At 36.5% G+C, this 18,403-nt stretch overlaps 1 protein-coding gene across 1 annotated transcript in view; it reads right to left on the reverse strand.

The window, feature by feature from the left end:
- Window positions 1-635: 635 nt before the first annotated feature.
- Window positions 636-18,403, reverse strand: part of LOC141566082 (uncharacterized) — a 207,149-nt gene continuing 189,381 nt past the window's right edge. Inside the window, exons 42-52 of the mRNA XM_074310125.1 lie at window positions 16,651-16,760; window positions 15,964-16,113; window positions 14,088-14,141; window positions 13,352-13,519; window positions 12,085-12,237; window positions 11,698-11,832; window positions 10,906-11,058; window positions 8,304-8,513; window positions 5,217-5,328; window positions 3,111-3,238; window positions 636-866 (exon numbers count right to left, since the gene is read on the reverse strand). Coding sequence (XP_074166226.1) covers window positions 750-866; window positions 3,111-3,238; window positions 5,217-5,328; window positions 8,304-8,513; window positions 10,906-11,058; window positions 11,698-11,832; window positions 12,085-12,237; window positions 13,352-13,519; window positions 14,088-14,141; window positions 15,964-16,113; window positions 16,651-16,760 — 1,490 coding nt within the window. The 3' untranslated portion in view covers window positions 636-749. The remainder of the gene's footprint in view (window positions 867-3,110; window positions 3,239-5,216; window positions 5,329-8,303; window positions 8,514-10,905; window positions 11,059-11,697; window positions 11,833-12,084; window positions 12,238-13,351; window positions 13,520-14,087; window positions 14,142-15,963; window positions 16,114-16,650; window positions 16,761-18,403) is intronic.

Here is an 18,403-nt window from a genome sequence, read left to right on the forward strand (position 1 = left end):
GATTCCCCAAAAACATTTCCTTTGGAAGATGATTTTGTAGATAAGATGGCTTCAGTGTAGGTTTGTTGGAAGAAGGAAGTTTTGAAATGTCAATGGCCTACTCAAGGTGCCATTGGTAGGTTTGTATTGTCTTCAGAAGTGACAGAGATGGGCCAAGGAGGCGGCACTTGATGAAGCGAAGTAATAAATGCTTTATATCAATTTGTGACAGTAGATCAAGACAGTCACCAACTTAGTATTTTCACCTTTCACTTAGACTCTGCTGCAAGTCTTCATTTTTAGAAATTTGTAAAATTCTCTCCTCCTGGTCCTGCAGCCAAGTAATCCTGACCTTTCTCCCCCAACCCTCCAATCCTTGCCTATCATTACCTCACTACCACACATTCGGCAAGCCCCAATCATGAGGAGAGCCATCACATTACCATCTCATCTAAGTATATGCTTATAGAGTCATTATGTCACATTGAATATGTAATTATCCTTAAGTGCTCTGCTGTCTCAGATTCAAGTACACCTTTTCAGAGTTTCAGCCCTCTACATGTACCATATCTTAAATCCTGGAGCTAAATACTTTATTTTTGTAATTGTCTGGTTATGTAGGCTGTAGTAATTAAATAATTTGTTATAATGGTGGTTCCAACAACAATACTGAACACAGTTGAGTTTAATATATTAATGTTTTATAGCGATTTTTATTCAACTATTTTGAAGCAGGGGACTAGATAGTTCCTCTGCAAACTTGAAAAGAGCTACCAGTGTGTAGGCTTGAGCAGGGGTGTTGATTGCTGAGCAGTAGGAATTCGAAAGGTTGCCAGCTGAACATGGACATTGGATAAGCAATCTCTTCTTTGGCATTTAGTGGGTACCTAGAAATGTTAGTTAGGTATTAGTATTTTTCCTTGGGAAGTTCTTAGACCATTTTTAAGCCAGCATTTTGTCACAACCTGTGTGATTTTTTTTATCTAAAAAGTCCAGGGTTCAGTTTCTCTGTGTGCCACTTAACTTGGCCTTGGTTTCTAGGTTCGATTCTGTTTCAACTCCAGCTAGTAAATATAAATGCATTCACACTCAGAGAAAAGAGGCAGCTGTCCTGATATTCTAGAACCAGAGGATAAAATAGACGTTGGAAGAATTTACTGATCACCTCCTGAAAGAGATCCCAAAATGAAAACTCCCAGGAATATTTTAGCTAAATTCCAGAACTTCCAGGTCAAAAAGAAAATATTGCAAGCATCCAGAAATAAACAATTCAAGTATAGTGGAGTGACAGGATTTAACAGTTCCTACCTTAAAGGAGTGGAGAACTTGGAATATGATATTCCAGAGAGCAATGGAGTTAGGATTGAACCAAGCCTAGCAAAAACTTGAGAATAAGGTGAGGAAAAGGTGGTCATTCAATAAAATAGAGGATTTTCAAGCATTTGTGAGAAAAAGACCAGAGCTGAATAGACAATATGATTTCCAAATACAGGACTCTAGAGAGGCATGAGGAGCTGAGGTAATCAGGAAAGTGACATAAGGGATTTAATAAGGTTTTGTACATAGAAGGATGATACTTGTAACTCAGAACATTATTATGGCAGGAGACAGGATAAAGGTGTGAGTTGAATATGAAAGAACAATAAATACCTTTTTTAAAAAATAATGATGAAATTAGGGGGTGAGAGGAATGTACTGGAAGAAAGGTAAAGGGAGAAGTTGGAATGGTGTAAATTACCTGCCATAAAAAAGGAGGAAAGAAAAAGCTTTTACAGTAAGGGGAAAGAGGGGAAGTGAGTAAACCTTAACTCTCATCAGAATTAGCTCAAAGAGGAAATCACATACTCAATAGGAATATAAAAATCTATCTTACCCTGAAGGAAAATAGGAGGGAAATGGAATATGGGAAGGGGGGGGGGAGGGTGATAAAAGAGAAGGCATATTAGGGGAGGGGAGTGGTCATTACCAAAACACTGAAGAGTGACAGTGAAAGGAGAGAGAATAAATGGGAGGAAATAGCAATATTAATTGTAAAAACATTTTCCAAGCAAGTATCTCTGATAAGACCTCGTTTCTCAAAACAGAAGGAACAGTCAAGTCAAAAAAGTAAAAGCCATTCTCCAATTGATAAATGATCAAAAGATATGATCTGTGCCCAAAGGGCTATAAATTCATGCATATCCTTTGGGTTACCATCACTACTAGATATAAATACCGAAAGAGATTTGGAGGGTAAAAAAAGGAAAATGAGTTATATGTACAAAAAAAAAAAATATTCATAGCTCTTAGGGCAAAAAAATTGCATGGCTCAAACTGTTGTGTTGTGATGGAATATTATTGCTCTATGGGAAATGAGCAGAATGCTCTCAGAAAAAAAAAAAAATCTGGAAAATCCTCCATAAACCTCAAGCAAAGTGAAATATATTCAAAATTTCTGGAATAACTGGCTGTAAATGACTTGTAAAGGACTGGGTATATAAATGCCCAGAGAAGAAATTGTGTCTAAGTACAGATGGAAACATTCTCTCTTTATCTCTTTAACAATTTTTCTTGAAGATTTTTATTTTCATTAGGGTGGGAGCTTTTATTATTTCACAACTTGACTTTTATGGAAATGTTTTGTATAGCCTTACACATGGTTTTTCAATTGTGGATGGGGATAAGGGAGGGAACCTAGAAGTCAAAAAATTTAAACAAATGTAAAAAAAATTTTTTTGAATGTAACTGGAGGCGGATAATAGTAGTAAATAAAAATAAAATAAAAGGAGTTAAAAAAAATAAAAGATGACTTGGAGAGGGGATGACTGGAAGCAGGAATATCAAGAGTTTAATAATCTAAGATGAGTGATAAAGGCCTGAATTAACAATTTATGTATAGGCAAAGGTTACTCTTGAAAAGATTCAAATGGAGAATATGGGCAGGAATTCCTTAAGTCTCTAGTGAGATCCATTGATATTTAGGACTTCTGCCCAATTTGGTTAGATTTGGCCTTAAGCCTTTAGACATAAAAAGTGATTTCATTATTGTATAAATTTTATTGACATGAAGTTAAAGAGTAAGTTGAAAAGCAATTCATATTAAATTTTTTATTTTTTTTCATTGTCTTTACATTTCCAGGTTTATTACTTACGGTGCTTGGTCTTTGAATCTTTTTTGTTATTTCACTGCTTTTAGGCTCAAACTTTAAGAGGCATTGTTGGGAATATCTGCATGGAGTGGAGACAGAACTTCGCGTATAGTTAGCCCCTGATGTAAGACCTGAGATGTTGAATATGACATTGATTACAAATTGACTTCAGGCTCTACAGATTTTCCATTATCATACAAATCACATTAATTCAATGAGTGGAGAAACCTTTCCCTTTGCCCTCATCATTTTACAGATTAATTCTACTAGAAGTTTTGATTTGCCTGGGATTATGGTCAATCGTTAGGCTGTCTTGATTGCTGGGGATACAAAGCTAAAATGAAACCCTCTTCAATCTCAAGGAGTTCCCCTACTATTAGGGGTGGTTGAGAAAGTCAATGTGTTTATATGCAGAATATATATCTAAGGCAGTTTTTAGAGGAAGGAAATTAGCAGTGATGAAGATCAGGAAAAAGACTTCTTATAGAAGGTACTTGTGCTGATTGTTAAAGGATATAAAATTCTAGAGAGAGAGAGGTGAGGGGGTATTCATGGAATGCATGAATAGATGCAAACATGGGAAATGGAATTTTGTCTCAAAGGAATAGCGGGAAAACTAATTTGTCTAGATCAAAGCTTGAACTGGGTTGTGACTCCATGTGGATTGTGAAAAATTTGGCAACAATAAAAAGTATCAAATACTCTGCCAAGATTTAATTCTTTTTGTAAAAATAAACAAGCACATCCACCTCATTAGTATGCAAATTTGCTTTCACCTTTAATAAATAGTAAAATATTATGTATACCAAAGAATTCTTTTAAAATAAATTTATGATTTATTATCAGTGTTAGATTTGTATATGTTTTATGTATCTATATACTTAAGATTGTGCAAAAATTTCTCAGGTGAAAGGGGCCATGAGTGGAAGAAGTTTTAAAAAGCCAGTAAAAGCTGGAGAGTAATGTGCAGCAGAGGTGTCAAATAAATGGACCTGCAGACAGCACTCCCCAGTGCAGCCAGAACCAGATTAAAATGCAATTGGGAAGAATTTAACAAAATAATTAAAATATATAGTAAAGCATTGATAGTTAATTTGTGGTTTTCTAAGACAATAGGCAGCTCACCGAGATCCTTGGGTATGGCTTTGTGGTTCCTATTTCTAAGTTTTGATAGATGATACCACAGATGTAGAGGATATCCCAAAAAGTTTTAATGACTTTTAAATAGCATTAACTATGTTTAAGATTTAATAGCTTAAAAATGTACTAGGATTTTTGGCACTAATGAGGCTGCAAAGGTGTGTTGAGGCCAGGTTATAAAGAGCTATAAATAACAAGAGTTTATATTTAATCATAGAAGCAGTAGGAAGCCACTGGTGTGTGTTTGGAGGGGAGTAGGGAAGGACAATGTGGTCAGACCTATACATAGGGAAAATCATTTTGGAAATTGAACTGTAGGGGGGGGGGAGTTTTCTGAGGCAAGGACACTGAAGAGGAGACTATTGTAATATAGCACAGGTGAGAGATGTGGGTCTGATCATTTGCCTACTTTTTTGATAGCCCCTAAGTATTATAACTGCCATTTTGATTATTGTTTTGACATGGCTGGCATATCACCTCCCTGAACCTCATTTTCTTCATCTGCAAAATAAAAATGATTTTTAAAAGATTTTTTTTTAGGTACCTTATAGTTCTAGATCTATAATTCTGGGGTCTCAAATTCAGGAGTCTTGAAGGATTTGGATTCAGAAAGCAATCTGTTATTAATCTGATTGGCTTAACCCCTAGACATTCGTTTCAATTCTGACTTTCCAAGGATACAAATTTGATTTTATAGAACCAAATCTTCAAATGCTATTTCATATAATAAAATATACAATTTTATGATAAAAAACAAAATTTTTATTTAAACCTAGATGAGGGAACCTCAATAAAAAAAAAAAAAAGTGTGATTGTATAATAAATAAATAGGAAAGCCTTCTGTTGGACTTCCTGCTCATTAACTTCCCTTACTTTAAAATCCCAAAGTCAGGTTTTTTTTTGTTTGTTTGTTTGTTTGGTAGGAATACAAACACACATATGTATGTATATATAAATATAATTTCTTACCTCCCATTTGAGTTGATGCACTTTCTATGACATAAAGCTGGCTCTGCAGTTCATCCACCCGCTGGAATGCATCCAACTTTAAAACTCGTTCTTGGGCAAGCTGGCTTCTTATCTAACAAGATGAGATAGATCACATAAATATATGTTTTATGGGAAGTAAGGTTTCACAGGAATACAATTCTCACTTAGCTAGTAAGCATGTGTTGTGAAAGTTCCGTTTGATCTGGGATCCAGTAGAAAGGCCTTTCAGTGGGTAAGTGGACTAGGACACCAAGAACCTTTTAGAAGCAGAGAGGAGCAATGGAATGTCCTTATCATGCCCTGTTTGGGATGGGTATGACTCAGTTGGAGTGGATAAAATGACTAGGATCTACTGATTATTGTGGTTGGTGCTGGCCTATTTGACTGCAGAGAAGATGGGTTTGGGTGTTTTTTTTTTTTTTTTTAATGGTATTTCAAAATTCCTGAGCTAATGCCATCAGAAAATGTTTAGCAATCTCTGTGATGTGCCTGCCACCATGGTAGACAGACTCTAGCCTGCCCAATCACAACCTAAGATTGATAAATGGAGAACTAGGTCGATTAAAGGATGCATATCCAAAGGTGGTTGCTGCTAGCTGAGTCATTTATGTTAAATATCCTGATACAAGGTTCTTATGTTATTCCCTTTCCTCCTTAGCTACATTTGATGTCAGATGTAGTAGTGAAGATGAGAAACAAGTGAAAAATTAATGAACATAAGTCATTTTTGTCCTAGCAAAGAATGGTTTAGTTTTTCCATACCAAATTCTGAGTTCTAGGCGTAATTGTACCTTCCTTATGACAAACTTGACTTCTCTTGAAGAGGCTTGTTTAGAAAAATAAAGAGGTTCTTTTGTTCAACAGTGTATAACATTCTGCAAATTTTCATTGGAGTCGAAGGAAATTATGATCAAGGACTCTGCATTCTGTGGCAGCTCCAAAGTGATTAGTAATACCGCCATGCTTCCTTGTCCTTTTAACCTCAGCCATCTTTTATCTGGTGTAAGTTATTGCTTTTATAACCCCAAAGGCTCTTTCCCTTGTGTGAAGCAACTGTCGAGCACGAGTCCCACTTACATACTAGGGCTTAATGAACAGGAATCATACCTTACAACCTACCAGAATGACAAGCAAGCTAGCTTTTCTTAACCCACCTTCAAAGCCCTCTTGATACCTTGCTGGTATCAACAATTTCTGTGGCCACTCCCATTTTTGTGAGATTTCATTTGAAATGGCTTATCAACTTTCAATTTCTGGTTCAATTCCACTGTTCGTTTATGGCCAATGACAGGCTGAGTAGCCTTAACTAAACATAGATGTACCCAATAAGAAGACATGCTCTGGACATAGGCCCTAATACTCAAAGTAGCTTTTTTTTTTTTTTACTGACGTGACCCAGTGAATCCTGTTGCCAAAATTATCTGAGAAGAATATTCCTAGATTAGGGGATTGTAGCAAAGTCTAGGGATCAATTCAATTTTTGCAAAAGCTGTTTCATTTCTCATGCAACCTATGAATGAACCACAGACTCGTGTTGCCTTTTTTTCCCAACTGGATTCTTGCTCAGACTCTTTCATACAGGCAGAATAACTTGCCTTATCTTTGTTCCTACCCTCTTTAGGATTGTACTATTCTGTTTATACAACAATAAAGATGCTCCCAATTCTCCCTGCATGATCTCATTTAGGTACATGCAATAAGGTGAACTGTGTATTTGTAGGTAGGCTAAATTTTATTCTATAATCAGAAACCATCTCTTGGGCAAGGTTCACAGCTAACCCCAGGGGTAATTCAGTTAAGCAAACATTAAATCACTGAGAGATTAGGGGAATCATCCAGAGTTATACTGCTGGTATGCAGTAGTGGTGGGATTTTGAATTTTTGTCCACTTTGCCATGCTTTCCTATACATTTAATAAGTGGTTATTCATTAAATGAATTAATATTTGTATGTATTGTAACTTATTTTCCTATGTTAGGAAAGTGAGTTGAAAGGTGGGGATACTTATTAAAAACTCTTGCTTGGACTGTAGCTATTGAGAAAAGTTTATTTCACTATCTAAATAATCTGTGTCAATATGAATTAAGGAAAGCTTTGAAACTGCCATTACTAGTTTTCTCTCCCTTCTACTATTCTGTAGTTTAACTTAAAACAAAGACTTTGATGATCTAGTTCTTAATCTTTCTTATTAATGTTTACTCTTATATCATCTTAGTTTTTATAAAGCAAACAAAAAATTCTATTTTTCTTCATAATAAGATTTTAATCTGTGATATATTGCCTCATTTGGTGATATTTCTTTTTTTAAGCCATATCTTTCTATAACTGTTCTTAGTTTTACTCATAAAATTCACTATCTTTAATTTTATTTTTATATGTTGATATAGAAATATCTTTTTTTTTTTCTTTAACACTATTTTCCTTTTGGGTCATCATCATGGATGCTCTATAATCATAACTACTCATTTCATTTTACTGTTATGTTCCTTTTATGACTTCTCACTTTTTATTTTCTTTTTAGCTTAAGCTTTTTGGTCTCCCTATAAGTTTTTATAAATTGATAACCATGGTCATCTGTCACATCCTAATTTTGCCAACAATTAACTGTTATCTTGGACAAATCACTTAAACTCCCCATGCCTGTTTAATTGTCTGGTCCAACCCCTTCATTTCTCATGATTAGTGATCTTTCTAGATTCCTAAGTTGTAAGATCTGAGAGATTTTTATGTTGCTATATATTTTGTATAAGAATATCATAACTTCCCACTTCTCTTGCCTTTTCTTTCATTTTTGCTTCTATTATTATCCATACTTTTATGGGATCTCCCAAACTATTTATTCTGATTCAGGAGGCATAGGATCTGAGTTCCTGTATTGTCTGTGATGCTATTTGACTTCAATTTCTTGGGTTGAACTTAATGGTCATAAAAAGATCCTGTTTTAAATCATTAATGTGTGTCAAGGAGCAAAAAGAGTGTTATGAGCAAAGTTCAAAGAGCAAAGAAAAACCTTGTTGATACTGTTAAGGTCCTTTTGGGCGGTCCTTTCCTCTGATCTGAGATTACCTGTTGGATTTCTTTCTTAATTTTCTTTTGCTGGAATTGGCCCATTTTAGAAGACCTTTCTGCTTCCTCAGTGAGAAGACAGAGTCTTCGTTCTTTCTTCTCTATGTCTTCCAAGAGTTTCTCCACGCTGGACGCTTTCATTATATCCAACTGCTGCCTACTTAGAGTTTCCTGGGTCATTTTGTATTCCAATTCTTTAAACAACTGTTTCTAAATTGGAGAAATGCAAAGCATGATTGAAAATGGCTGCAAAAATAGTAATCTTTGCCAATCCGGCAGAGAACTTAGAGCTGGTGTACGTCTGCATTTATTAGTTGGCAGCTGAACAGGGGTACACCATTGGACTCAAAATTCAAGGGGAATATTGAAGGAATTTTCTCTCCAGTTCACAAATTGTACATCTCTGCGATGTACATAAGTAATTTCATTCAGTTATTATCAGGAAGGCATCACAATTATTAATTTTTGTCACTCAGACATAAGCTATGAATAAGCGTTTAACAAAAAAGTGAAATAAAGTGAAAATTATGTCAAAGCAATCAAATACTTGTTCAGTAGCTTCAGTTCTGTCTGACTCTGCATGACCCCACTTGGAGTTTTCTTAGTAAAGATAATGAAGTGATTTGCCATTTCCTTCTCCAGCTTATTTTACAGATAAGGGCAACTGAGGCAAACAGGGTTAAGTGACTTGCCCATAGTCACACAGTAAGTGTCTGAGGCCAAACTTAAACTCAGAGAGATGAATATTCCTGATTTCAGGCCCAGAACGCCATCCATTGTCTCATCTTGTCTACCCACTTAACACTAGAATAGCAAATATCTAATATTTAATAGAGTCTAACATACCTTTAAAATTCCAGAATCTGAATAATAAACATTATAATGAATATCATGTGCTTCCATTTTTAGTAATTAATAAACATTTATTAAACATTTATCAGACATTGTGATTGGTATGGGACAAAAAGACAAATGAAACAGTGCTTACCTTTAGAAAGCTTACATTCATTCTATAGGAGATTACATGTGTACATATAAGTGCAAAGCAAATATATATATACATATATAAAGTTAATATAATTTCAGGGAGGAGCAGCTGGGTAGATGAGGAATGATCTTACATAGTCTTTAAGCTGTACTTTGGAGGAAACTTGGGATTCTAAGAATCAGAGACCACCAGGTGTCCAGAGCATGTGTGGGGTTTTGAGAAAAAATATACAGGTGTGGGGTATGCGCAAAAATACAGAAATGGGAAGTGGAATGTCTTGTGTGAAGAACAGAAAGAAAACTGGTTTGGCCAATCATAAAATGGATAAGAAACTGAAGCACAGATAATAAAAAGAGTGCAGTATGTTACAGAAATCAGAATGATGCACTCACTACTCTTAGCACGGTAGCATAAAGCACCGGGAGTGCTAAATTTGGCTCTGCTACTGAGTCTCTGAAACTGCTAATCAGGTTCTTATTGGTACACTAAGAAAAAGAGGGGAAATCTGCCAAATTTTGTGGCTGGCAAGTGCTAAGTACTATATAGTCAGCTCAATTTCCATAGTTAAAGAGATAGCCAAAATGTTGGATACCAAAAGGGCTACTTCTCTTTGTATTTTTCAAGTGACATTTTAAATACTGGTAAGCCCTAGTGTACCAGGAGTTAACAACACTTAGAGCTCTTTAATGTTTACAAAGTGTTTTCCTCACAATGCCATTGAGAAGTAAGTTTATAAAAAGTTATAGTCTCATCATTTGACAAAGAAGTGGTCAAAGATCAAGTGGCTTGCCTATAGTCACCTACCTAGTAAGTGTCAGAGCAAGAATTTAGGTTGGGATCTCCTGGCTCCTAAAAGCCTCATTCTTTCCCCTCTTCTCCTGTCACTTGAAACAAAAGGCTGAAATGGTTTTGCAAAGAAATAACTCAAGAGGCTAAAAAGTTTTCCACTCCTTATTTTGTCCCACTTGCTCCTTCATGCTCAGGATGGATAGAATCACTTTTCAGATGGAATGCCTATAGCTCAGCTGCTTTTCCTGTTTGTTATACATCTTGCTTATTTTTCTTTTCCCATTTAATTTTTGTTGCTGTTGATTTTTGGCTTTGGGTTTTGGAGTTTTTTGGGTGGGGGGTGGCGGGAAAGGGAGATCCCTATACACACTTCTCAAATGGAATGCCTAAACATCAGCTGCTTTCCCTACGTTTGCCTTATGTATTATTCTTTCCTGGTTTTGTTTTGTTTTGTTTTGTTGGTGGGGGATGAAGGGGAAGAGAGATCTTGGTCCATTTGGCCAAGTAGTAAGGACAATAAGGGACAAGCACTGCGCATCCATAATCCCTCTCTGAGTCAGAAGTAGAAAAGGAGAGAAATGGAGGAATGAAAGGACTCTGGTATTCATCCTCCTTCAGACTATAATCCTATTGCTAAATACTGTCAGTCATTGTTCTTTCATTAGAGAACCTATAGTATTTGGTGTAGTTCGATTGATTTGGTTTGATGCTTTCTGGTTAAATCATAAGTATTCTAAATTGTCAGAATTGGAAGATACCTTAGAATCATTTAATTCAGTCCCAGGCAGAGACACAGAGAGGGATATGTGGCAAAGTCCCAAGTACCTGCTTTTCAAGCTGTTTCTCCATCTTCAAACTCCCTGCTTGAGATTTGGCAAGAGCCTTCCTTAAAGCCAGTAATTGTTGTTGCAATAAAATACTCTCATGTTCAGCCATTATCTTGACTCGCAAATATTTCTTTTTACTTTGCGTAGCTTCCTATGAATCACCAAACAGATGGTAAAGAAATTTCATTTCAGTTTTTTTCCCCACAAGTTACTTAATTTTTGTCTCTTTCTGGATCTGTAGAACTGACTCATGATTCTAGTTCTTAATATTTACTCTCAGAACCTGTTTCCAGAGTGTGTGAATAATGAGGTATAGAGGATCAATGAGAAGTGTGTTAAAATACTAAATTTCTCCAAGTCACTATCAATTTTTGTTACACAGAGAAAGTCACTTCAAAAGATATGCATGTATTGACAACTTTTTGGACAAATAACCTGCGAAATCCCTCTAATGCAAAAATTTCTCCATGAATTTCTTCTTTTCTTATATTTTCCATTCATCATCTTCACACTCTGATAGAAACTTTCCAATCTTCTCTATTTGTTTCCTATTTCTCCTTTCCCATTTCTCCCAGGACAATGGCATTTAGTGGGTTTTACATCTTCCACCCTCCATGATTTAAGGCACTCATCAGACTTCCTTCAACAAGACTACTGCTGTCTATAGAAAAATGCCTTGCCTACATTTTGTGGGTAGTATGGTACCTATGGTAGTTGTGAACTAAAAAAGCAATCAGCTCCTCCTGTGCTGTAATTTTTCTTTTTAGCTTTTTTGCTCAGGCTTGCTCACCTTCTCTGCATTTCTTAGCTGTCTCTGGAGCTGCTGATGCTGGACAGTTAGTTTCCAGTGACTTACAGTCTTCACCTTGCACACCAGCTCCTTGAGGCGCCTGTTCTCCTCCTGGAGGGTCTGAAGCTGCTCCTGCTAATGAAAGGACATGATCCCTATTTATTTTCAGGGAAAGTCAAAACTTTAACTTTTGGTAGCAGACACAGACCTTCCCCAAGAGTTCTGTCAGTCATGCATTCAAGACAGAAGGCTAAGTAAGTCCGAAGTGCCATGCTGTTAGAGAAAATACAGGGAAAAGGAACCCAAGGGGGACAAACTGAGAGTGAGCTGCAGAGACAAACACTAGGATGAACTATTAGGATTCTTGCACTAAATTAAATCACTTACTTTGGCCAAGTTTTCTTTCACTCCATTAGCAACTTTGCCTAAGCCAATTTTTTTCTTCAAATCAATCATACTGTCAACCCCTTCTTTCCTCACTTCACTGATGAGATCACACACTTTCCGAGACATTTTAAGTTGGTGCTCATCCAATTTCTCCTGCCGAGCAAAAAGTGGTTAATAATGTGTTGCAGCTAGGGATTGGGAGGGTGGGGTAGGATGGGTATCTGGCCTTTCCTAGAATGAACTCTAATGATTTCAGCCAAAAGGCATAATTCATAAGGCATTTTATATTGTTGTACATGAGCTAGAGAGCTTGGAGCTTTGAAATTCATCAGATTTAGAGTGAGAGCTGGCAAGGAAAGTCCTTAAAGACCTTCTAATCAAACCCCTTCATTCTGCAGAATCAGAAGTGCCTAAAGTTACTCGGAGAATAAGTGACAGAGCCAAGATTCAAGTCCCCTAATAATCTAATACTGGATCCAGGGTTCTTTCCACTGAATCACTGCAATTTCCTTTTGGCAAAATTGCCTTCCTGGTTCAGAGGAATCAGATGAGAAGGCTGCTTATGACTACTGAAGGGTGCCTGGTAATTGCAAGACTGGCAATTTAGCTGTGTTCACATGCTGAAGGTCTGACCAGTTCGAAAGCACTTCTTTGGACCAATTGTGCCATGCTAAACTAAAAGGCCAACATACTGAATATTTGCAGCGGCCCCCTTATCAATCAGATAGCAGAGAAAGCCACCACTTCATAAAACATTGGTAGTGCAAACATTTTAAAAAACCACCAAAACCTTTTTTTTTTGTTTGTTTGTTTTGGTATCTATATCCCAATACCTGGCCCAAAAGTAGTTGCTTAATAAATACTTATTGACTGATTGATCTAAAGAAAGGAACATCTATATTTTGAAAAACAAAAAGACAGGGCAGCTAGGTGGTGCAGTGGATAGAGCACCAGCCCTGAATTCAGGAGGACCCGAGTTTAAATGTGGTCTCAGACACTTAACACTTCCTAGCTGTGTGACCCTGGGCAAGTCACTTAACCCCAGCCTCAGGGGGGGTGCGGGTGGGAAGGCTCATTAGAGGAAAGACTATTGTTGTTTTTTCTTTCTGGCAAACAGATTTAGGACAGTGTGTGATTAGGCCTAAAATCCTATTAATTTAGAATTCCCACTGTAGATAACTTGTCTGGGCACTACACTACATCTGGGATTCTGGTGACACAAGGAAACCACTCAAAAATTTCCAGGTAGGACCTAGAATATACCTACTTTGATGTGTAAACAGGTCGCAAATAAGGCTTGAACTAATGCTTCATATTCTTCTTGGACTTCTTTTCTTATCTTTTCCTTAAGGTCGATATTCTCATCTTCTAGATCGGTGAGTTTGGCTCTGAGAGCTGTGATTTCCAAGATCATATTCTGTATGTGCCCTGTTACCTAGCACAGGACATTTCAAGAATGGACGATGGTTTAGAAATGCAGTGACCAAAGAGTTTACATAGAGCTCTTTTGTGAACCACAGAAGCCAGAGACCTGAAACTAAATGAGTTAATGAAAACTATCCTTTGAACCTTGAATGAACAGGGAGAATTTCCAGTTGTGTAAGATGCCAGACAGAGCCAAGGTTGCATCTACAGGAGGTCAAAATAACCAGTCAGTGATTTTTTCACTGTTATAACAACAGTATCTGTGACTTTTTTCTTTCTTTTTCAGTATGTGTATCCCTAAATTGTTTTTCACCTCTTCAGGTCAAATATTCATTAACCTATGTGGTTAGGAAACCTGTTTTCAATGGCCTCCAAAGAATGTTATTTGCAGAAGCAAAAAATAACCTTCTGTGAGCATTTCTCCAATTTTTTGTGTTACCGAATTCTATTGTATCATTTTCTGGTGATCATAGGGAATCTAGAGTCCAAGCTGGCCCTACTACTCAAAAATACCTGTTACAGACCAACCAGAGAGAAGAGAATGGGAGAAATGGAATTGTGAGTGGCACCTAACCAACCTGGTGAACATTTTCTTCAGATGGACTTTGAGCTGTTCTCACTTCATTTAGTTCCTGGAAACCAAACAACAACAAATAAAATATAAGGGCAAGAATGTAAGGGTAGGAAGGAGCCTCAAAGTGCAATCATCTGTAAGATGAAAAAGCTATAAAATATCGGGGTTTGTCTTTAAGAAAAAGGTAGCACTTATATAATGTTTAAAAATTTGGAAAGCATTGTACAAATATTATCTCATTTTTTATAATAACCTTGGGAGGTAGGCACTATTATCCCTGTCTTACAGATGAAGAAACTGAGGCAGGCTGAGGTTGAATGACTTGCACAAAGTAGCCAGTGGCTGAAGCTGGATTTGAACTAAGTAAGTAAGGTCTTCCTGACTCCGAGTCCTGGACTCGATCCACTGTGCCATCTAGCTTACTATCTATTACTAGTTGCTTAAAGACTTTAAAGATGTCTTCTACCTTCGAATCTAATCTGAGACCCAGAGAAAGGAAATCAAATAACCAAGACTGCGCAGCTAGTTAGCATCCAAGATAGGACTAAAATTCATGTCTCTCTATCTCCTAACCAATAATTGGGAAAAAAAATAATTCTTTTTTCATTATACCAAACTGGTCCTTCCCACAAGCTTTGCCAACTACAATGGACCTCAGTAGAATATTAACTCTACTGTTAGGGCAGAGAGTGTTTCCATTTTGTCTAAGCATAATACTAAACACATAGTGAACATTCAAAAATGCTTGTTCAATTGAATTGAAACGAGCAAAGATGGTATCTTTTTCATTCATTATGATTGGTTCAAAAAGTCACCAATTCATGCTGCTGAGTTCAAGATTTTGCAGAGTGCAATGGCCCTATAGAATTTGGTCTATACTTATTGCCTAGTTGGTGACTAGCAGAGATTAACAATATAGAATTTTCAATTGTCCTTTTTAGTGGAAGGAAATGATCAATCTTAAAGTTATTCATATTTAGTTTATATGTGAATCATTTGATTTTTTTCTGTTATAGACTCACTTTCTAATTATTTTTATTGAGTGGATATTGAAATTTTATAGGTTATTTTGTTGTGAATGCTGTTTGGAACAGATTTGTATTTGTGATAAAGTAAGCTTTCCTGGAACCTCACCAATATATGGCAGTCGATTATAAGAGGGCAGCTAGGTAGTACAGTAGATAGAGCACTATTTGAAGAAATCTTCAAATTCAAAACCTGCTTCAGATACTGTATGTATGGACAGATCACTTATCCTTGGTTGCCTCAGTTTCCTCATCTGTAAAATGAGCTGGAGAAGGAAATGGCAAACTATTGCTGTATCTTAGCCAAGAAAAGCCCAAAATACAGTCATAAAAGAGTTGGACATGACCGGAAAAAAAAAAAAAAAAGAGGTTTCAGAGCATGAACTCTAAGAGCTGAATAAATGCCAAAGTCCATAGGATCTTAGTTCTGGAGCTGGGAGGGACCGAAGAAGGTGATCAGAGGGATTAAGCAGCTCAGTAGGGACTTCTGACCCCAAATCCAGAACATGGGATTTATCAGGAGTGTGCAGTACTTCCTGAAGTGGGGCAGGGAGAGCAAATTCGACCCCTTACTTCTGCTTTTGTCACAATCTAATACTTTGTTCTCACACCCTGTATATTTTTTCATGAACCCACTCCAGTACTAATGCTACGGAGTATTGACTGTACAGCTTAGAGTCCCAGGGTTTAAAGAAAACAGATCCACTAAAAAAAGCAGTATGGAAGTAGGAGTCAGCCCCCGTCATTTCACAGCAGAAAAGCCATTCCGTTTTTTTGGCTTTTTGTAAGCTAATAAATAGAACTCTCCTTTGAGACTCTTTTTAAGACATGGCCCTTCCACCCCCATCTATATACTTGTTCCTTCTGGTAGAGCATCCGATTGGCCTGCTGCAACAAATTTTCATAAAACATGGAATAGGTCTCAAAGTTGCTGCGTTCTCTAGCCATTACATCACAACCCAGAGAAAGGAGACACATCTCTAAGTGCTCTTTCTTAAAAGTGATCTGTAAAAGAAAGAGATGATCATTAGCATCCATGAACCTAAGTCTGAAAAGCCTCATTACTGTGGAACACAGTTGTCGGTACTCTTGATCCTGTTTCTTAGGTTTCCCTTCTAGAAGCTTTTGGACTTAGCTCTAGCCCTTCGGGCTTCCCCCCTCCACCCCATGTCCTTTCACTCTCTTTCTCTGTGAGATTTGTAGTGCCTTTGAAAGACAGATGAGAGACGGACATACGCACACACAGAGACAGACAGAGAGGAGAGAAGACAATACAGACACAGAGACAGAGAGAAACAGACACACACACAGAGACACAGAAAGAGAGAAAGACAGAGACAGAGAGAGGGAGGAGGAGACAGACGGAGACAAACAGAAAGAGAGGAAAGAGAGGGAGAGATTGTTTTGATATAGATCAACCTCATTATCCTACACCGTCATTTCAAGACAAAACATAATGTAATTCAAGGAAAGAAATGGAGAAGAGGGGAGGTCGCTGTATTTAAAAAGGTTAAATAGAATCTGGTGAATTGTAATACATACCTCAAGCTCACCATCTTGGTAACTTTCCATTAATCGCTGTATAAAAATTTCAACTATTTGTGGCCTTAAAATGGACACATTTTCTTTAATAACATGGTGTTTCCAGAGCTCTGGAGAGGAAAAATATAACACCCCATCAAAACAAAAATATAATCTTATTGTCAACAAAAATCAAGCGAAGTATTTCTTTGTTAAGAGATAACAATCCAGATTCTCTCTTCTCAAAGGCAGTGAATGCAACACCATGCATCACCAAGGTGATTTTGCCCTTTTTTTCCCTAGTATAGTATCTTGAATGTTATGAGCACTTAAATGTTTGTTGGAAATGGATTAAAATAGAATTGAGGAGAGCACTTTAGGAAATAGGTCTTTTATTCCAGTGCATAATTTATTTTCCCCTGGTTCAAGAGGTGGATATTGTGAAATATATATTGGATATTGGATATTATTAGAATATATATTTCAAAATATCTACATCTATCTATCTATCCAGGTTACTTCAGAAATAAAAGGAGATTATTTGTCCTCACCTGGCATAGTGGATGGTGGAGGGTCAGATTTGGAAGTTCTAGGTTCAGATCTTGTTTCTGAGACTGAATGTATAACCAACTTCTTATGTCTTAGATAAGCTTTTCCAAAGACTTCTGTGGTAAGTTATGCTAAGATGTATAATACGAGTAAAGAAAATTTCCACTCTGAAGAAACTTTTCTAATTTAGCATTTTATTTTCCCCCCATATATAAAATTTTTTTTAACATTTGTTTTCAAAATTTTGAGTTCTTGATTCTTTCCTCTCCTCTCCTCTCTTCCTACTCATCACTCCCACCTCTGCCCCCATTGAGAACACAAGTAATTCAATAAAGATGATCCATGACTTACATTTCTTTAAAAATTTAGGTTGAATCCCATAGTTTAGACAGAAATGAGAAACCCCTATTCTTACCCATGAAACCATCTTAAAGACTCAAAGTCAAGAGGTCCAGATAATGGACTTTATGCAAAAAGGAGGATAAAGAGAACCAGGAGATAAAATCATGACAAATATTTTGGAATCAGTGATTTTTACCAGTGCAGGTTTTTTCCTATGCTGACACAAATTTATTTTTTTTTATCTAAGTAGAGAATCTTGAGTTTCTATGGCTGAAATAGCATCAGTTTTTGGCAAGCCCTTAGTTGATGAAACTTTTAGAACTTGTTGAGACTGATCCTTACACAAAACATTTTGCCCTTAAAGACTTTCCAATTTGATAAGCCAACTCCCTTAAGCTTAAAATCATTTAAAAATTTATGATCACCTCCATGTAAGATAGGGCTATGGAATAGGCCATTCATGGAAAAATAGATGATTTTCTGGTTTAAAAAGTTAAGGGTTTTGTGGTAAGTATGAGAAATTCACAGAAATATGGAAATGTGTATGAAATAATGCAGAGTGAAATCAGAAAATCCATGGAAATATATACAACGAATATAACAAAGTAAAAATATTAAAATAAATCACTCAGAAATTATTTTTAAATAAATTTTATTGATATCTTTGATTTTTATATTGTTTACATTTCTCCCAATATCTCTTTCCCTGCCCTGATCCCAAAAACTCCTTTACAAAGGAGTAGGGATTGGTGCCTTCTCATATTTTTTCTTTGGGGGCCAAGCTTGTTTTATTATTATATTTTAACTCTGAGTGATTATTATGAATGAGAAAAGGAGGCACACCTCCTTCCTTTTGGGTGAGGAGTATAAGCTTATGGACGAG

The sequence above is a fragment of the Sminthopsis crassicaudata genome, chromosome 4 (assembly GCF_048593235.1).
Source record: "Sminthopsis crassicaudata isolate SCR6 chromosome 4, ASM4859323v1, whole genome shotgun sequence".
Classification (NCBI taxonomy): Eukaryota; Metazoa; Chordata; class Mammalia; order Dasyuromorphia; family Dasyuridae; genus Sminthopsis; species Sminthopsis crassicaudata.